The sequence below is a fragment of the Melanostigma gelatinosum genome (genome assembly GCF_949748355.1).
Source record: "Melanostigma gelatinosum genome assembly, chromosome: 10".
NCBI classification, from domain to species: domain Eukaryota; kingdom Metazoa; phylum Chordata; class Actinopteri; order Perciformes; family Zoarcidae; genus Melanostigma; species Melanostigma gelatinosum.
In genome coordinates, this window is record NC_136643.1 from 11152621 (window position 1) to 11174317 (window position 21697).

At 42.9% G+C, this 21697-nt stretch overlaps 2 protein-coding genes across 2 annotated transcripts; both read left to right on the forward strand.

The window, feature by feature from the left end:
* The first annotated feature begins 618 nt into the window (after window positions 1-618).
* lss (lanosterol synthase (2,3-oxidosqualene-lanosterol cyclase)) lies at window positions 619-11066 on the forward strand. Its single transcript, XM_079277042.1, has 22 exons — window positions 619-662; window positions 1902-2079; window positions 2413-2551; window positions 3252-3360; window positions 3539-3660; window positions 3842-3938; window positions 4370-4505; window positions 5112-5220; window positions 5554-5672; window positions 5870-5967; window positions 6128-6155; window positions 6520-6576; window positions 7054-7125; window positions 7617-7667; window positions 7802-7951; window positions 8045-8141; window positions 9054-9159; window positions 9456-9521; window positions 9608-9688; window positions 9838-10008; window positions 10279-10357; window positions 10514-11066. The coding sequence occupies exons 1-22, from the start codon at window positions 649-651 to the stop codon at window positions 10649-10651; spliced, it is 2217 nt and encodes a 738-aa protein (XP_079133168.1). The 5' UTR covers window positions 619-648; the 3' UTR covers window positions 10652-11066.
* A 3874-nt stretch (window positions 11067-14940) lies between these two features.
* Window positions 14941-18766, forward strand: LOC306783292 (uncharacterized protein). The gene is made up of 4 exons (XM_079276878.1): window positions 14941-14964; window positions 15966-16012; window positions 16164-16735; window positions 17673-18766. Exons 3-4 carry the CDS (start codon window positions 16326-16328, stop codon window positions 17710-17712), a joined length of 450 nt encoding a protein of 149 aa, XP_079133004.1. The 5' UTR covers window positions 14941-14964; window positions 15966-16012; window positions 16164-16325; the 3' UTR covers window positions 17713-18766.
* The last annotated feature ends 2931 nt before the right edge of the window (window positions 18767-21697 follow it).

The window sequence follows — 21697 nt, forward strand, 5'->3', positions numbered from 1 at the left end:
CATCACATTATGTGGTTCAGATACAGCTGCCTGTGATTATATCGTGTGCACATGAAGCTTCGAGTAATGAACCCTTTCTCGAACCAATTGGCTGAAGTGTTGCGATGCCTCATGAGGCTTCATCTCGCCATCACTACCCAGCACTAGTGTGTGTGTGTATATATGTATGTATGTATGAATGTATATACATACATACACATACACACACACACACACACACACTGGTGCTGGGCAACGATTAAAATATTTAATCGCGATTAATCGCATGGATTTTTTCTCCAGGGAGAGCAAAAACTGGTGCAGCCCACGGCTTCTCTGTTTAATTCTGAGCACGTGTTGCGTTTGTCGTAGGAGCGCTCTGATTGGAGGACCTCGTGGTAGACCCGCCCATTTCACCGCCCAACTGGTTTGTGATTGGACAGCCGAGTCTCTGCTCATGTCTCTCCATGTAGAGAACTCGTCGGACGGCCCCGCAAGTTCTGCTGGGAAATGAAGTGTGTGCTGTGCAGAAACGTAACCTGTACTTTATTCAAAGAACTACAATTCCCAAGAAAAGAGCAGAAGGGGCAGTGCTTTCAGGGCACCAGAGAAGAAACTCGTTTATATGGTTCAGCGGAGGATTCAGCTCTGTATCTGTCAAACACAAATATGACTGAGGGAACGTAAGTATTTTGTTTAATTTCATGACTAATGTCGCAAAAAACTACTTGGTTTCAGTGTTTTTCATCAGAAATAATGACGTGAAAGCGAAGGGAGGTTGCCTAATTAGGTACCTTAAGCTATTTGAACCAAACTAACTTAGTTTCAAATGTTGTGTATCTGGGATTTTGACACTCTACTGACAATTTTAGGGAGTTTTGACATTCTGTCCAGTGGGAAATGTCTATAAAAATGGATCCCTACAAAGTTAGTTAAATGTGCTTAAAAATATAACTGTTAAGTTGGTTCGGTCATTAATGTATCAAGTGAGCAGACTCGGAGTTTTATTGGACAACTCGCAACCAATTAACTTTATTTTGAAAGGTAAGCTAACTGTTAGGTCACTGCTGTGTAGAAGAGACCCACCAGAGTGGAAAACAACTCGTATAAATGTGTTTTTCTTGTCGGCCAGTAGTAACATTTACTGAATATAATAAATGCTCTTGTGGGAAGTAGTAAGTTTACTTGATTGCTTCCAAGTTTTTCAAATTTAACCATCTTCTTCTGTCTATTTCAGAGGGAAATATTGTTTTCAATGTAAAGTGTGACAGCTGCTGTTACTTTGTAGATTCAAATGTTACATACAGAACCCTATTATATAGATTTATATGATATATGGTATAGCATAAAATGCATCATTATAGTTAAAGCAGCCCAACCAGGTACACAATTATAGCTGCTTACATGGTGATGCATCAGTTGTTATAATCAAATGATGAAACTGACAGGAGCCATTCTGCTACTAAATGAGTACTTTAACTTTTGACAATGTAAGTACATTTTGATTATACTTCTGTAGGTCTACTAATCAAATGCCTGTCTGAACAGCATTTTAATCCACTGTCCTGAGAGAACAACACAAATTGTTTGACAAATAGACGTCCAGATATATACACCCCCACAACAGGTTTGACTATTAAAATGGTTTATGGATGTCCTACTTCTAACAATGCAATACAAGATCTCCTCAGTCAGACAGCTAACAATATAGGCCCATTGTAAGCTTCTCAAAGGTACAGTGGTATTAGGTTGCAATATACTGCACAGTTCAAGTTATGTCTGTGAATAAAAAAGTCTTAGTGAAGTTTAAACTTATTTTGACAGGGAGGAAACGCTGCCTTTAAATATATATTTATATTTCCATCACTTGAAGACAGTTTTGTATTGTGTCTCTAACATTAAAATACTTGCTGTTCTCATAGGCACCTGCGGAGGCGAGGGGGGCCGTACAAGACGGAGGCAGCCACAGACCTGAGCCGCTGGAGGCTGAGTAACGTGGAGGGCAGGCAGACCTGGTGCTATGTGGACAATCGGGATGATTGGGACACCCCCGACAGAGAGCAGACGATGCTGGAGGCCCATTCGCTAGGCTTGGACACGGTAGGCTTTTAAAAATTGTGTCAAATGTTGTTTCAAATGAAAAAAGTTTGGTTGGTGATTGTTACTTATTCTCTACATTTTACTTTGCACTGATTCATATGGACTCTCTATGAAACGTTTGAACAACATTATAAAACGGACACAATAACCCTGTTAGTATACAGTGAGAATAAAGTGTGTGAATGGTGAATGATTATAATATAATTCTAATGTACGAATATAGAACAGAAACTTTAAGCTGTTTCTGTTATTGGTAATCCAGGTGGCTGGTAGACTCCTGCATTGTATGTCATATGTCTGGAGTTCATTTCTAATCTCTCATTCTCCCCACAGAGTGTGTTTGTGTCTGGCTCCGAAGCCGCCCACACGGCCGTCGATGCAGCTCTGAAAGGTATGCATTTCTACAGCCAGCTCCAGGCCGAGGACGGTCACTGGGCAGGGGACTACGGCGGACCTCTCTTCCTGCTCCCAGGTAGCCCAATCATCCTCCTCTATGTTCTCATATGTGACACCCGTAATCTGCAGCCGCAATTTGTTGTCCTTTGAAGTAACGGATATGTTTCATTTAAAGTTGAGAGAAAAGAAAAAGGCTTTTTTTATTTATTGAAGTGTTTGTTGTCGTAATACTCATTTCGGCCATAAGAGGCTTAAGTGCACCACTACCCCATGTCCCAAATAGCATAAAAAGCAGTCATGTTTTCCCTAACGGCAGATTAGTGCAGATTTAAATGCGTTTCTAGCCATAATTAAAACATGACAGTACTGTTCCATTACTACTAGCACACAACATGCACCTTCTGTTTAGAGTGCATGAAAAAAACTTACCTGGAAGACAACATTAATGCTTTTAGTCCTGTGTAGAACATGTGGTAGTGGTGCGTTTCACCCTCTTGTGGCCGAAATGAGTATTACAACAACAAGCACTTCAATAAATAAAAAATCTTCCACCAAAACCAGTCATTACCTCAGCAGAGAAAACAATTGAGACGTAGAAAAAGAATCGCCTGAATGTTTTTGTTCTCGCTTGCCTCTCAGTGCGTCTGTACATGACAGATGATGATGAAAACAACAAACAGAATTCAGCGGAGGATTTCATGACTTTTTCATGACTTTTTTTTCCTGTGCCTGCATGTCTGTCTGTCACTGTATTGGTGTCCATTTGTGTGTTTCAGGTCTCCTGATCACATGCCATATGGCTAAGATCCCCCTGGCTGAAGCCTGGAAGAAAGAGATGGTGAGGTACCTGCGCTCCGTACAGCTGCCAGATGGAGGCTGGGGTCTGTAAGTCAACTGAAGATCCACACTCTCATCACTATTGTGCTTCTACTATAAGAGGATTTCATGTCACGTAACAGGCAACAGGTTACGCTTTGCAGAGTATCGTTTCAGCAAAGGAGCAGTGCCTGTCTGAAACATTGCTTACGGCAGCACCGTTGATGTTTTTTGTGTTTTTCTTCAGACATATTGAAGATAAGTCGACCGTCTTTGGCACAGCGCTGAGTTACATCTCATTAAGGATCCTGGGATTAGAGCCTGATGATCCGGATATGGTCCGAGCCAGGAACAACCTGCACAGCAAAGGTGGGAACAAATAGGTTGAAATGCTCCCTAAAGTGCCACGTCAGTTGTTGTTTCATTGTTTTATTATTATTATTGTTATTATTAAATGTTGCCATTATTATTATTGTAAAATCTGCAGTGCGTTACACACATACATGATTACAGTTCGCACTAATTACTGACAATATTTTATGTTGTGCAGGAGGCGCTGTGGGGATTCCCTCATGGGGTAAATTCTGGTTGGCCATCCTAAATGTCTACAGTTGGGAGGGAATGAACACACTGCTCCCAGAGATGTGGTGAGTCGTAACGTCCCAATATATGTCCTCTTCCGTCCATTAGTCCTGCTTTAAGTGCACCGAAAAGCTTTAGCATTTCAGCTGAAATGTGTGTAAAGTCATATAATATCATATATGCTGACTCGGATCATGTGAATGAGCCTGAGAACAAGGGCTGGTGGGGGGGGGGGGGGGTAGTGGAGGCTCAGTGGAGCACCGGAAGATCCAAGTAATATCTGAATTTTATACTCGGAAGTTTGAACCTTTTTCTTTTTTTGCTTCATGCACCACTGAGCAACTTTTATAGAAATGAACGGGGATGAAAAACACATAAAATGTCTTCCTTGAAATATAAATGGTCTCACTGCTTTGTGCAACAGAGGATTTCGTCGTCAAACATTTTGTCTTCTGCGTCGATTCAGGGATGATGTGTTTGTTTGTATCTGTTCCAGGCTGTTTCCCACTTGGATGCCGGCCCACCCCTCTACCCTGTGGTGTCACTGCCGCCAGGTGTACCTCCCCATGAGCTACTGTTATGCTGTCAGACTGGCTGCAGAGGAAGACTCGCTGGTCCTCAGCCTCAGACAGGTGCTGATCCACCTCATCCCACAAGGGCGCGTCAGAGGAGAGCCTTTGGTTTCATTCCTGGGTGTATTTTGTTGTTGCAGATAATATCTTCTGACATTATGAAGTGAGACTGTAGCCCAATACCCAAAGATGTTTGATTCACAATGAAATAAAACCGAGTCGAGTGCAAACTGCCGTTCTTTAGAAGCTGGAGCCAGCTTATGTTCGGCATTCTTGCTCTGTAAGGGACTTGAATATTTAATCGATTAGCAAAAATTGTTGCCAATTCCTCTCTGGGTGATTTAAGTTATTAAATTATCAACTAATTGTATCAGCGTTATTATCATTATGTGTCGGAGGATCAGGTGGTGGAATTATACTTTTCTGTGATACACCTTTAAACTATGCAGAGCAGCCCAATGCGGTTTCTCCTTTATTTTGATAGTTTTGGACTGGAACTGGATTTGAACCACTTCTTCATTAGATAGAAGATAAACACAACATAAAACACACACACACACACACACACACACACACACACACACACACACACACACACACACACACACACACACACTATTCAGTCATTTGCATGACCAAATGTTGTGCTGCTCTTTGTTTCCCTAGGAGCTGTATGTCCAGGACTATGCCATCATTGACTGGCCCGCTCAGAGGAACAATGTGGCAGCATGTGACATGTACACACCGCACAGCACACTGCTCACCGTCGCCTACAGTAAGTATGCACAACGCCCTGGGCACCATGATGATGAACCACCACCTACACAAGCATGCTGCCTTAAAACAAGCAGCACGTTTACAAGAAACCTTTTATGTAACTGAGATTCCAGCACCTTTTGAGCGTGAAGGCGATGACGCAGAAATGCTTTGTACATCGAAGATTGGCAATGAGACATAATACACAGAAGAAAAACATGAGGCGTAGCCCTGGCAACAGGATGTTTTTTTGCAATGACAAAGAAAGTAGTGTTTTTCATTGGAATTTCCCTAAAAGTTGCCCTGTAAATCACTCCCCTAACCTTGTGACTGTGTTCCTGTTGCCCTGCAGTGGTGTTGAATGTGTACGAAGCCCACCACAGCGCCACGCTGAGAGGAAAGGCTGTCAAAGAACTGTACGAACACATCCAGGCTGACGATCGCTTCACCAAATGCATCAGCATTGGACCGGTGTGTATCCACCGATACAAAATATACAGATGTCAAAAAACAAAGAACACTGGTTAAAATAGAGTGAAGAGGTTTATGCTTGACATTTAAAAAAAACACTACTTCTCATCTCCAAAGGTTTTTAAATCCACCTATTTAAACTGACGCAGTGAAAGAAGTATAGGGTGAGAACATGAAGTGTGGGCCTTTCTCCTCAGATCTCCAAGACTATCAACATGCTGGTTCGCTGGTATGTGGACGGCCCCTCCTCTCCGGTCTTTCAGGAGCATGTGTCCAGGATCCCAGACTACCTCTGGTCAGTCGGCTTATTAACAAAACAAACCAAACTTCTGTTCCCTCACTGATCAGAAATTAGCTGTCATATTTGATGTATTCCGATATATAATATGTAAACGTCTAAATTGTTCATTCCATTGAGTCAAAGATGAACTAACAATGAGTTCTCTGTGTTCCAGGTTGGGGTTGGATGGCATGAAAATGCAGGTGAGAATTAGTTCTCTGCTCCTTTTGTGTGTCGAGTGTGTGACACCACACTTGTGCAGATGCACGAGTGGTTTTCATGCTGCATCACTTTAGGTCATGAGGGTTTCTCCCCCTAAAGGTTCACATTTTAGAAACGACGGCGGGGCTGAGATATCAAGAAGGGGCTCTGAGTAGAAACACTGCTTTTTACAATGAAATGAGCTGGTCATGGATAGACAGTTAAAACCGCCCTTAAAGCTAGATTAACTGTTCACCTTCCAGTTACATTCTCTTAGCCTACTCGCTGGTTCCATACTTTGTATCTTGTCCTGCTGTGAGAGTCTCAGTGTTTGACCACTTTGTCCTTTTTTGTTGTTGTGCACAGGGGACCAATGGGTCTCAACTCTGGGACACTTGTTTTGCTGTCCAGGCTTTCCTTGAGGTAACGCAAAAATGGCCACTCATGTTTTCAGCTTGGATTTAATAAATAATAAATAAGAACAGGTGTAATGTGATCAAATTTGTTCTTTGTTGTTGGGTCTCTGGCTGCTGCATTTTATGTTAGCTGTAGTCGGTTCACCGTCTTTTTAGGCAGATCAGAACCAACAACAGATACTAGGTTTTCTGCATCAGGCTGAGGCAAAAATATTCTTACTCTGGATATTTTTTAAGATGAGTAAAGACGGGTTTTTTTCATTTTCTATGTGGATGAAGTGACCCTGGAACTAAGATTATGTGGCCTATAGAGGCAGTGGTCTCAGTATAGACCCCTGTGGGACCTTTCATAGATATCAAATTGTTAAGAGACACCGAACATTGCTTTCCCTTTACATACAGACCAGGCAAGTACTGAGCTAGAAAGTCCTAGTATCTTATAGCAGTAACTGATTATAATGAGTTGTTTGTTGGGGTCTTTCAGGCAGGAGCACAAGATAACTCCAGACTATCCGAGTGCCTCCGAGACGCCCACCACTTTCTCACCATCGCACAGGTACCACCGACATCCCAACCACACGGCCGTCAGTATCGAGCAGGAATAAAACATACATCTAAGTATTTTACTGCTGTGATCAAATATATTTTCCTCTTACCTGTAGTGCTATTTTTTTTAATCATCATTTGTTTCAGTGTGAGTTACAGAGTGATGCGTATATTGGTCGTAAAAGATGTCTGCCTGTCCTGGAACATAAAGAAACTAGATGGCGCTCTAAATGTGGTGTTGGAAAACTCAACAGCAATGTCTCTTTCCAGAAGGAAGCATGCGTCCACTCATGGATGAGGAGTGCACAGCTAAAAGATACTGTTAGCTTCACCTGGCACCACTGAGCCAGCCAAAGGGGGGTCTGTAGCTCGTCCATGAGTAGATGCACTCTTCCTTCTGCGCAGAGATCGTTTTGACAAAGACGTTCAGGTGTTCTGAAGATGAAGAGAGGGAAATGTGAACTGCTTTCTTCTGCCTGACTAGTTTTTCCTCTTTAACAGATACCTGAGAATCCTCCCGAGTACCAGAAGTACTACAGGCAGATGAACAAGGTAAAAGGAATATCACACAAGAACCACTTTTTAACACTTTTCAAATGATTGTGGAATAAAATGCTCAAATGCCTTTGACATGGAAGGCAAAAATGTCAAAACAAAAACGTCCTCTCTTTATTTATTTTTGTCAGGGAGGCTTCCCCTTCAGTACCCGGGACTGTGGTTGGATCGTGGCTGACTGCACAGCGGAGGGCCTGAAGTCAGTGATGCTGCTGCAGGAGCTTTGTCCCTCAATCGGCCAGCCTGTCACCCCAGAGCGCCTGTACGATGCTGTCAATGTGGTGGGTCCGCAGTGAACACATGACTGGAAGAGACCTTTTTATGAAGATTCATACTCTCCTGGGCTTAAGTCTTTCCTTATCTTCTCCTTGTAGTTGCTGAGCATGAGGAACTGTGACGGTGGATTTGCCACATATGAGACCAAGAGAGGAGGGAGACTCCTGGAGCTGCTCAACCCGTCCGAGGTGTTCGGTGGGTCTGCGAGTGTCAGCATCCATTTAGTGCACTTCAATGGCAGATATGTTCAGTCTTAACGTTAACACTACTTTCAATCTGCAGTATGTTATTAGACAACATTGTGGAGATAGAGGTATTATTAGATCCATTATTATCATTAGATATAATTATAAGTCCATGGCTGACAATTATCAAAAAGGGCGGGACATAAAGGACACTGAATTGACTCTGAGAATCCCAGAGATGTTCATGCAATAATTACAGCATGATGCAAGTCGGTGCATAAGGGAACATGCAGTCCTTGTAAAGGAGCTCGGTTCACTGCTCAGTTTCCCCTTTATAGTTTTCTGTTCTTCTTTTTCTTGGAGGGGGAGGAGGGTCTTTACAGTACAGGGGGTCCCAGCACAGAGGATGTCAGATTTTATGTTATATACAGATTATAAAGCTGTCTGAGGCAAATTTGTGATTTGTGATATTGGACTGTACAAGTAATATTGAATTGAATCAAATTGATGCTCTCGCTGCCACGACTGCCTGTGTTGCTTAACCTGCAAATATGCAGATGTGAAAAAGGGAAACAAAGAATAAGCCAAATATAAACTTGACATTTCTGTGTCCTTTTGCAGCATTCAAAGGCTGGAAAACTTTTTCCATTCCACTCTGGACATGTTGCAATGTCGTTGTCTTTTCAATATCAAAGGTCAATAAGATGGTCATGTTTCTCGATTTAAAAAGAGAATGTGGTGTGTGTTGTGAAATGTGATCTTTATGAGTAAGTATCTCTGTCTGTCTGTCTGTCTGTCTGTCTGTCTGTCTGTCTGTCTGTCTGTCTGTCTGTCTGTCTGTCTGTCTGGCTGTCTGGCTGTCTGGCTGTCTGTCTGTCTGTCTGTCTGTCTGTCTGTCTGTCTGTCTGACTCACTCTCTCAGGTGACATCATGATAGATTATACCTATGTGGAGTGTACCTCAGCAGTAATGCAGGCTCTGAAGCACTTCCAGAAGGCCTACCCTGAACACCGTGCCGAGGAGATAAGGTATACTACACTCGTATATTAGTTTTAATCTGATGGAATGAATGAGAATCTCATAAACCTCAACAAAAGAACTTCAAACTAAGTTAGCTTTTACAGCATGTATTATGATCACATTTGTTGCCGTCCTGGTTTTGTTTCATAACTTAAGTCTGAAGGAAGAACATAAATGATGGCAGAGAGATCCACAAAAAGCATTGACCGACATTCTTACCTGAATCATTTCTCAGTTCTCTATGAATTTTAGAAGGAAGGAGGCCGAGGTTTTCTGTTCATGCGTTTTTGTTTTTCACTTTCAGGTCCACACTAAGAGAAGGCCTGGAGTACTGCAGGAAGGTGCAGAAGCCTGACGGATCCTGGGAAGGGTGAGAACACTCTATTTCACCACCTGATACCCTCCCCGGTGGACCGGTCGTGATTAATCAAATAATCCGCGTGTGCTCATGCTCAGGTCCTGGGGAGTGTGCTTCACGTATGGAATATGGTTTGGCCTTGAAGCCTTTGCTTGTATGGGTCACGTCTACAAGGATGGGTAAGAGTTCCGAACACGGATCAATGAAGTTTCACTCTGAACCACGAACATCGCTTTTGACCCACAGCAACAGTGTGCGTGTCAAAGGGGGATGTCCATGAACTCCGAGCCTACGTGCTTCATGACACTGCCGTGCCTCTTGTTCCCAGGGATGTGTGCGACGAGGTGCAGCGAGCCTGCCAGTTCCTGCTGGACCGGCAGATGCTGGACGGAGGCTGGGGGGAGGACTTTGAGTCTTGCGAGCAGCGGCGCTACGTCCAGAGCAGCAGCGCTCAGATCCACAACACCTGCTGGGCTTTGTTAGGCCTCATGGCTGTCAGGTAAAGAAGGGCTCAACTCAAAAGGCTCGGTGTTTACGCTGGACCACAATGCAACTGGGTATAATGGGATCAGGTTTGGCAAATTTGCATAGGCTTCGGGTTGTTCCAGACCAGAGTAAAGCTCTACCGTTGATATTAGTTGTGTATTTACATTATTATTATGTATTTGCCTTCGCCAGTTTATTCAACCTGGCTACAAAAGACACTTGTTGACAGTGAATTGGATCCAAGCTAAATAAATTCAATTTAAATCTCTTGTGTTTGTACCAGGCATCCTGACTGGCGGGCCATTGAGAGAGGAGTGCAGCTGCTGATTGACAGCCAGCTGCCCAACGGAGACTGGCCACAGGTGATTCCCATAGATCGTATTAATCACATGTCCCACACTCAAATTACACTGAGCTCCCTCCGCCGACATTACAACTAATAGGAAATGAATCCAATGACAGTATGAAATGTTATGTGGCGCTTTGATATCGGCTGTTGTTTTCCTTCCCCTCCTCAGGAGAATATTGCGGGTGTGTTCAACAAGAGCTGTGCGATCAGCTACACCTCCTACAGAAATGTCTTCACGGTCTGGACCCTCGGTCGCTTCTCGGCGCTTTACCCCAGCAGTCCATCGGCTGGGAAGGTCAAGCTGTGAAGACTTTTAAAGGGTTCATCAGACTACGTGCTAGGATATGAGAACTCAGAAGCAAAATACAACAGCCACGTTCAGTTTCGGGCTGTCAATGGAACGTGTATCTTTTTTTTTGTGGGTGGCACACAAACTGTCTTATGGGAGGGATGAGTGTTGAAATGCAGTCAGCCTACGAGTTGCGCACAATTTCTTTGCATGTGGATTTTTGAACACTTCAGCTGTGTTTCCAGAGTCGGATCCATCAGATAAAGTCAAGCATTCCATTCTTCGAATTACTTTCTGTGTTGACATTCCAGGACAGCTCATCCATCAGAGCTACTCCCTCAAAACATCTTGTGCTAACGTGTTGCTATCCAAGACGTCCAATTCATGTGCTCTGGTTCATTAAGTGTATTAAAACATTTATCTCCATGTTGCCTTGCCCCTTCGCTACCATTTGCATTGAGGATCAATCATATTTCTATGCTGTCATCTTGACTGGATGTATCTCCAATGAATGTACTTGGCCTTGTTCTTGTACTTGCTTCACATTGGTTTGTGCTCAGCTAAGTATCAAACACAGAGCACGTACCGTGTGGAAATGTGCTCTATTAAAAACAATAAAACTCAAAATACATGTTCCTGATCAATCAGGATTTTTAATTGTATTGATGAGACCTTCACAGTAGGAACACGTTGACTTCTTTTTGACACATCCAGTATATGAGCAGCCATGTCCCACGATGTTTGAACCTTTATGCAACATGAGGAAGTTGGCAGAGCAGATGCATTTTTTCAGCAATGCCTTGTGCCGCCTCCTGCTGCATTGGTATTTGTTCTCCTATGAGCTTGAGCGTACAGTCCAGCAGACGCTACATTGGAAGTGGCAGCGGGGTTTCAAAACGTGCAAACTCTGTAGATTGTGATTCAGTCACACTGCAAGCACATATATCAAGTCACAGTATATACAGTATATATATAGATTGACATGTGAGACTGCTTTAAGACTCGACTAAACCTGAGACTTTACTCCCTAAAGAAAGACTTGACTTAAGTCTGAAGGCTTGAGTTCTTAAAGTAATACTTCATCTACAACATGTGAATTTCTATATCAATTACTCACCCCGTGTTACCTTGAATTGCCCCTCTCTTCTTGGGGGCGACCGTGGCTCACTGGGTTAAGAGGGTTGTCTGGTAACCGCAGGGTCAACGGTTCGATCCTCGATCCTTGTGTCACGTGTCGAAGCGTCCCTGAGCAAGACACTGAACCCCTAACAGCTCCCCGGGCGCCTGTCATTGGCAGCCCACTGCTCCCTACAGGGATGGGTCAAATGAAGAGACAAATTTCCCCTTCAGGGATCTATATCGTATAATAAATAAAAAATTCAGTGAACGAAGAAGTCAGAATACTGAATTAAAGCTCCGATTTTTTAATTTAAACAAAAAATTCTGTCTTTAAACTTAGAATTCAGACTTGAATTTGTATTTTATCATCAGAGTTCTAACTTTAAACTCAACTTAAACTCAGAATTCGGACTTTGAACTGAAATACATTGAAATGTTTCACATTCTTTTTCTGTAATCAAGATACTTGCGTGTGTGTTAGCACGCAAAGTGAACAGACGGCCCAAACTAAAAGTCTATCATCACTCTTCAGAGGAGTTGTCTCTCCTGATAATATCACACTGCTTCGCTACGAGAAGAATGTTCCAAACAAGCATGCTTAGCAAACACGCTGTGCAGAGGACAAAATCACACAAAAATAGCACATTGGGTGACATGTGTGTTTCTGTGTGTGTGTGTGTGTGTGTGTGTGTGTGTGACATGTCCCTAGCTGTAGTTATCTCATTATGTTCACAACACCAGTATGAGATTTACAAATAACATCTAATTGCTATTTCAACACACATGCAATATTCCTATGGTGTACGTATAGCTAGATGTACTTATGATACAGATTATACACACACATATCGTACCCTCATAATGCAAATATTTTCTGATAAGAGGGAAGGCGGTGCCCTGACCTGATGGACTGCTTCACGTTCAGGTGTGGCTTCACATAAAAGGAGCAGCAGGTAACAGCTGTGTCTGCGGATCTGCTGTCCAGCACACAGTAAGTTCACCTCGAACTCTTTGCTGATATATATGTATATATATATATGCAGACGGTGTTGCTTTTTTCTGTATCATTTTTAATTGTTGCACATATCAACCCTTAACAGGCCTTACAGTTGCATTTGGTATTACTTTTGAATCTTTTGTAAACCAGTTTTTTTATTTATCATTTGAGGAGACATTTAATTGCCTGCAGGGGATCTTTGGGAGATGTCTGGACGAGGTAAATAACAGTTACCTTTGGTTCATTCTCTCCTCTTTCTTCTAAATGTATTGAATGTATATTACATACCTGACATTCCCATTTACTAGATGTAGATTTTTGACAAATTACAGAGGGGAGCTGTCATCGAGGAGGCCATGGTGGCCACGGAGATGGAAATGGAGACGGACACGGGCATGGCCACGGGCATGGACACGGGCATGGACACGGGCACGGACAGGGGCACGGACACGGGCCAGGGAAAGATTGCAAGCGCAGGCACAAGGGAGGTCACAAGCATAGCAAGTGTCACAAGAAGGGAAAGGACTGTCACGGGGTAAGACTCAACAGTGTTCAGTTCATTCACAACAAAACGCGGATTTTGCTCAGAATTAATTGAAACATGTTTTTTATTATTATTATTGCCATTAACACCCATTAACAGGCAATTAACATTCCAAAAAAGAATCACCTTGAGATTGAGCTTCACTTGACATACATGCAGATTTAGATTGAACAATCGTGGGAGGATGTTGCTTCATCCAATTAGAAGTTATTATTTTCCCATCAACAAAACATGCAGTACAATAACACCGTCCTGTGGTAAAGCGGCGTTCAGGTGATTCTTCCAATAGGAACAATAGTCTGTCCACTTCTTTTCTCCATTTGTTCTTTGACGTTTTGCCAAAATGGCTGTCAGCGGGCCAAAATAACCTAATTTGACCTTCTAGTCATGTTCTTTCCATAGCTGCCTCCCAAACTCCTGTGACATCTAACATGTGTTTTCCCAGGCGTCATCATCCATATCGTATTCCGCTCCAGTTCCAATTGTCCGTTCATATGTAAAGTGTTATCTGATATGAATATGGGGTATTTAGTTTTTTTGTTGATACAGAGTGTTCTGTATTGTTCAGATGTATAAAATGAGTTTCTGTATTGATTTCGTACTCTTTTAATATTATCCCAGTCTGTATTGTTTTGTGATATAGTGTCAAATGTGTAGTTATCTATTTAGGCTACTCGAGGGTAAGGAAAGCTTGTCAATGAAATGTTTTTATTTTTGAAGGGATACTTTTCTCAGGGTTCGGACAGGGAGTGCAACTGAACACCATCCTTCACTTTCACACAGTTACATTCAGTCACACCTGTATGCTGCTTGGGGAGTGAACCCATGAACCTTGGGAGACACAATTGCTCTCTGCTCCAAAACGGAAGATTGATGAACGAGAGACAAACACTTTTGTCGATGACTGAATGATAAGCTGTGGTCGCTGACTGAATTATTACATTTTTTTCTTTTCTTTCTTGTATGTTTGTCGCTGCTGTAGTATTCCAGCAGCTCCTGCAGCAGCAGCAGCAGCAGCAGCAGTGATTCTGACTAGATGACGATTCCTGGCTCAGAAAAGAGGCGAGACAAGTTACCACCTGCAAACCTTTGGCAAGAATTACGAATGAAATGAAGAGGTTCTTTGGAACTCAAAAACAACTGAAAAGCATGTCCTGACAAATTATGTCAAAACTGACTATTGCATCACTGGTTTCATGACTTTGTGCCAAATATAAGATACTAAAGTTGAGAGTTAAAACAGAGAAGATTCTTTCTTTCAGTTGTTCTTGATTCTGTCTGGTGGGACGTTTCCGTTTTCTTTCGGGTATCTTTCAAGTCAAGTCAATTTTATCGATACAGCTCAATATCACAAATATGCCTCACAATCTGTACAGCATACAACAGCCTCTATCCTTAGACCCCTTCAAATGATTCGGGTGGAGTTTGTGAAACACTGAAACAATCCTGGGGGGAACCCAGGGTGCTCGGTGGTGACACAAACATATAAACGGTTATGTCATGAATAGGAACACAATCTCAAAATGTTTCCACACCACAAAAAATGAATTGTCGGTGGGAGTTTAGGCTCAGCCCCTGATGACAGCCATTAGCACTGTTTCAGGCGGGGCTTCATGTAAAAAGGCAGAGCCAGCTGAATGCTGCAGCTGTGGATCTGAACTCCAGCACACGGTGAGTTCATTAATAGCTGTCTAGGAATAACATAAACTATTTGTGTGTGTGTGTGTGTGTGTGTGTAAGTGCGGTTGATCATCTTGCTTACATCTATTTCCATTGTTAAATGTATTGCATTATTTTGTAATCGTGTCTTTATCATACCTATGAAGACATACCTTTGTAAAGATATGGCTTTATGCTATTTACTAAAAACTGCACAATGCAACACTTGAAACTGCACCTTGTTCTGGTAACTGGTAACCAGCTTGACCAGTTTGAGGTATCGGCTTTTGAAAGCTCTTACTGATCACACAGCTCCTAATCTTACCAGCTGTTATCTCAGATTCTCAAAAAGATGTTTAGGATATTCAAATATTGAAAACAAATCTGAGCATATGGATTGAACAATGACTATAATGCTAAGATCCAATTTATGTCACAACAATGTCCAGGTATAGTGGATGTCTCCTTTAAAAAACATTTATGGTTCCCCTTCTGGCACTTCCACCATCCCTGTTTAGCATTGCGGAGAAACAGACGATCTTATAAGCTCGATAAGCTTCTGTTTTGTTGTTGTTTTTTTACTCCTTCTTTTACAACTAAATTGGCACGTCGGAGAATTCTTCTTGCTGCTCATTCTGCTTTTCAGTCTCTTCTGTCCTCATAAGACACACAAATAGACTATGATTATCATAACTAAACACTTTCACATTTTTTGATGAAAGCACAAGTATAAATTCAAGATTCAATTATTCAGATTCAGATGCTTCATTTGTGAGTTCATTCATATGACTAGACGGCCATGCTGGTCTGAAACCATCTGGTTTGCCATCAACTGACCGGCTACACCAGCTTTACCAACCTGGCTGCTCACCTCTCAACCAGCTACACACAATTTGCATTTGCTTTGTCTCCACTCAATATCGCATCTTATGTTTTACACCTGCTCATATCTGAATTTTCATTAAAAGTTATTTAATTTGAGGACTTGTGTGCATTGAAGTGTCTTCTTTCAGTTTCAGGGTTTGCATCTGGAATTTTGAGATGTACAGGAATAACAGAGGTAAATCACTGTCTTGTCTCAACTGTCTTTTTCACTTTTACTAAAACACCACCCCTGTCCTTTATATGAAACATTCTTTATTCCATTGAACATCAAGTGTATACAAACTGAATGCGAAAATGATGAGCCCCACCCTTTTCTGTTTAACTAGGAAAACAGTATCCCTCTGGCTGTCAACCTCAACCAACGCCAGGGGGAGACTATCCTCAATGTCCACCAGGCACTGCCCGACCCCAACCCTGCCCTCCTCAGCCATGTTGGCCACCTGTGCACTATCCTGTTGCCCCACCTTCTGGAGGGTGTGGACCTAGCTATGGTCATGATGGGCACGGACATGGTCCTGGTCCTGGGCATGGACATGGACATGATCATGATCATGATCATGGGCATGGACACGGCCATGGTCACGAGCATGGACATGGACATGATCATGAACATGGGCATGGACACGGACATGGCCACGAGCATGGACATGGACATGGACATGATCATGATCATGAGCATGGGCATGGACACGGACATGGTCACGAGCATGGACATGATCATGATCATGGGCTTGGACGTGGACGTGGACGTGGTCGGGGTCGTGGTCATGGACATGGACATGGACATGGACATGAACATGGGCATGGGCATGGTCATCACGGGCATGGGCATGGCCACAAACACAACCACGGTCACATGCATGCCCATTGCCACAAGAAAGGAAATAAATGTCATGGGGTAAGATCCATTTGATTTATTGATCATTGTAAAGTGCAAATCATGGAGTCTCTATTCTACCAACTGTATCATAGTCCACTGGTAATAAGTAGCCAATCTCACTTATGTACCGGTAGTTCATTTTAAATGTTGGTTGAAAATGTTAATAAATAAATGTGTTTATTCACATATCACATTCTTAGATTTTTAACTCACTCGGTTGCCAGTTTTTAACTTTAGCAAGCCTGAGGTTGCAATGTGAATCTGTTTTAGAGAGTTGGTTGTTGGTTCAACTCTCTTGGGTGGACAAAATAGTAGAAACACCTGTCACCTGAATTGACTCTAGTGTCACTGTTAGGCTCACAATTTGTATTTGTCCACAAGTACACAGTTGTTTAAAGCTGAAGAGAGCTGTGAAGTTGGGTGATCATTCTATTGATATTTAGTAAAATCTTACCATGACGACATGACGGTTTTCCAACAACTCCCCAGTCTAAATTGACAAAATAAATAATGTCTGTCTGTCTTCCAAAGCAAATTTGACAAAAACGGCTAATTTCCTCATGCCACCGCTCTGGTTAAAGTTTGCTGAAGTTCAGACACCACCTGGGTGAACATAATGAGAGATCACCATGAAGGGACAGCAATCAATATTTGTATGGTAACAATGGGTAAAAAAAAACCAACTGTAGGTTTAAGGTTGAGTGTGGCCCAAACCGTAAACACATACAAAAGCAGCAAACAATGTCATTCCACAGATACAAAGCATAAAGTAAGTCAAGAATGAATCATTATATTAATAGAATCCTACATCCACAAATATATTCATCAGCCAAAGACACACTCCTGAAACTGATTATTACTGATTATATCATTCAATTATGAATTCATAACTTACTCCGTTAACTGATTGACACGTCGTCACTAAATGAAATGTCAATGTTTGTCCCTGATGTAGTCCTCCAGCAGCTCCTGCAGCAGCGACTCGGACTAGATGAAGATGGAAAAGAAAAACAAGAACAGGCTGCTGGAAACCTTCATCCTGTTACCTCACAGTTTCTTTCACCACCTATATTTCAAAGTTAGTTTTTTATCGAACCTGTTAAAGTCAGGTTTAACTGTCACATATTATGAAGTGTTAAGACAATACATTTCACTACATTTCACAGTAGTCGGTGTGACATATTGTCTGCTTCTGATGTACTAGACACTGATCATATTGTTCCCTTGTGAGAAACAACATCAAACTGCTTTCTGTTTATCATAAAAGCAAGTAATCCCTACACTGCCTCTGCCTTATTAGTTCACTTGACCTTGTAGTTTACCATTACACTGTGTGTGTGTGTGTGTGTTATCTATCAGTGTGTATTCATATTATCTGTATTTACCCAGGGAGCGTTGAATGAACAAGAGCTTTGTCCAGCAGTGTTTTTCACCAGTAGCTACACACCCTGCCGCTCCCCAGGACATTCACATGAATCCTCTAATCACCTGCTTAATCACTGCGAATCCTTCATTTATGCTATTTATGTTCTTGTAATAGCACGTTTGATCTTTGACACATACTGTATATTGGTGTAATATATGATTAGCAGCACCTCTTTTCAGTGGGAAACAGTAAGGCACAGTAGCCTGGTGCCTTTCCGTGGAAATGTAAACCGGAAGGCGAGCCAAGTAAACTGCCCCCATGAAATATTGCAAATTCTCGATGGGCGAGCGGCTGCTGCTTCTGCTACTGCACTGCCTTCTATGGACCCAAACGCTTCTGGTCCAGCCCCAATCAGTGGAGTTCTCTGTTTGTGCAGTGCAGTGTACTGTGCAGTGATTATTCCAGTATTAGTTGATGTCGTGTTTGAACTTCAGACACATTGCGTTCTCTCTGATTTCAGTCATCCACATATTAATGATTAATCCTTTTTCAGTGTTGAAAAACAAGATCTCAAGGTTGACAATGTTCAGGAACCGTCATAGACTCACATCTAAGATTTGATAATCGGGTGCGTAATGTCTGCATATGTCTGATATTCATACACTTATCATGCTGTGTCACCACCTGGTCGCATGTCTCACAATCAACTTTAAAAACCCCATCGTATCACTGTATAACTGGACAATAATAAAATATGGATTAAAAACAATGAGGTGCTATTCCAACTTAGAGCTTGTTTTTAGATGCCTACTTTTAATGTCAAGCTCCTTCCCTGCTTAATGAATCTGTCACAAGACACCAGTAGAGTCAACGCACGGCCCTAAGTCTCATTTGGGCAATCAGTCTTCTTTGTTAAAGGGGACAGGTTGTTGTAAGTCAGCGTTATAGCTACTAAACACAGTGTATCTGGTCGTTGTGCAATAATACTATTCTAATACTGTGATGTCCATACCAAATAAACCAAACTAAAATCGATATGGATTCAAATGATCAAAACATCCTCCATTGCCAGACAAAAATACGAGTTGTAAAACAATTTTTTAAAATCACAATCGTTTTTGATGGGTGTGTGTATCCACATCTCAGACTGTATACACTTTATACTGACTGTACGTTAAAGATTACACACACTCACACCCATGTAGGTCATAAAGCTAAACTGTTCTTATGGGAGTTCAGGCCCTGCCCCTGGTGATGTGAAGTGGACTGCACATAAAAAGGAGCCTCAGGTGACGGCTGCGACTGTGGGTCTGTTCTCCAGCACACGGTAAGTTCACCTCTGAAACTCTGCTCAGGATTTGCCGCTCTCTTACATGGTTGTGTATGTGTGTTAAAAGACGAACTGTGCTTTTTTTTCCTTTTCTTGCAGGATCTGTAGATTCATCTGAGGTTTCAAAATGTTCGACAACCAAGGTAAATAACACGACCCCTTTTAAATGAATGAATATGCATTACAGACTTGATAATCATTTTTGACAAGTATTAACTGTATGGCATATTATTTTTTTCCTCCTTATCTTTAGGAAACCAGCACCCTCCTGGTTACCCAAACCATCCTCAGCAGATGCCAGGGGGGTACCCTCAACACCCTCCAGGCACTGCACCACCGATGAACTACCCTTCTCAGCCTCAGGGTCCATACGGAGGCCAACACGGACCCGGACCTGGTTATGGTCCTGGCCAAGGACATGGTCCCGGCGAAGGACATGGCCAGTGCCACGGACAGGGCCACGGAGAGGGGCATGGACAGTGCCATGGACAGGGCCACGGACAGGGCCACGGACAGGGCCACGGACAGTGCCACGGACAGGGCCACGGACAGTGCCACGGAGAGGGGCATGGACAGTGCCACGGACAGGGCCATGGAGAGGGGCATGGCCAGTGCCATGGACAGGGCCACGGACAGGGCCACGGACAGGGCCACGGACAGTGCCACGGAGAGGGGCATGGACAGTGCCACGGACAGGGCCACGGAGAGGGGCATGGACAGTGCCATGGACAGGGCCACGGACAGGGCCACGGACAGTGCCACGGAGAGGGGCATGGACAGTGCCACGGACAGGGCCACGGAGAGGGGCATGGACAGTGCCATGGACAGTGCCACGGACAGGGCCATGGAGAGGGGCATGGCCAGTGCCATGGACAGGGCCACGGACAGGGCCACGGCGAGGGACATGGACAGTGCCATGGACAGGGCCACGGACAGGGCCACGGACAGTGCCACGGAGAGGGGCATGGACAGTGCCACGGACAGGGCCACGGAGAGGGGCATGGACAGTGCCACGGACAGGGACATGGACAGGGGCATGGACAGTGCCACGGACACAAGCACAAGCACAAGGATGGTCACACACATGGCACAAGAGTGCCACAAGAAAGGAAAGGACGGTCACGGGGTAAGACTCATTTTCTCAAATATGATGTGTTGTTTATGTTTGCTCTGGAAACTATAGACTGATGCTTGTGTGTCGTGTCATCTTGCTGTAGTCCTCCAGCACCTCCTGCAGCGGCGACTCTGACTAGACTCTGACTCCTGGATAGGGGGAACAAGACCTTGAAACCTTCGTCTTCCGAACAAATGTTATCATCAATATGTCACTGCCTAAATGTTTCTTCACATATAATCTCTCAAACATATAGGTATTGAGCACCTGTATTTTTACAAAAATGTAATCAGAGTCTCTGACTCTCACCTGACAGGCATCCAGCATCCAACAATGCTGGATGTTTGAAAATGATTTTAAGTCAGCCATATTATGACTTGGTTTGATGCAAGCATTTATTAACATGTAATAACTTTGGTGTGAAAGACACATTGCAGGCATTATTTGATCCATGATCGTGTTAATGATGACATGAAATAAAAGTGATTTCTATGTGTGACAATGCACTGTATTGATCTCCATTTAATTTTGTCTTCATTCTTCTTTATACACCTATTTATTACTCCGGCTAATGTCACTAAGGTGTGCTCTCTATTTGCCCAGGGAAGGTACACTGAGAGTACATTTGCTCAGCCACACCACCGTCACAGCAGTGCATGTACCCTAATCTCATTATGATAGCCTGTGCAATCAAACACTTGTTAATGTCGACACCCACCCTTTTACAAGTTCACCATTTATTGTTCTTGAATTTGCTCTGTTGCTCTGTTATGTTGTTCATTCTGTACACATGACAACTATTGCACTTCTGTCCATCCTGGGAGAGGGATCCCTCCTCTGTTACTCTCCCTAAGGTCTCTCCTTCTTTTCTCCCCGTTAAAGGTTTTTTTGGGGGGAGTTTTTCCTGTTCCGATGTGAGGGTTCCGGGACAGATTTTTAATTTGTGATTTTGGCCTATCCAAAAATAAATTGAATTGAATAAAAAAAAATAAAAACCTGCACAGTATTTGTAGTTCGGGATGGAAGATGCATCCAGATCCCAACTTAAGTAAAAGTAGCAATGCGTAAATTACAATACTTAAAGCCCTGCATTCATAATTTTACTCAAGTGAAAGCATAGTATTGTATAGTATAGTATGGTATAGTATAGTATGGTATAGCATAGTATGG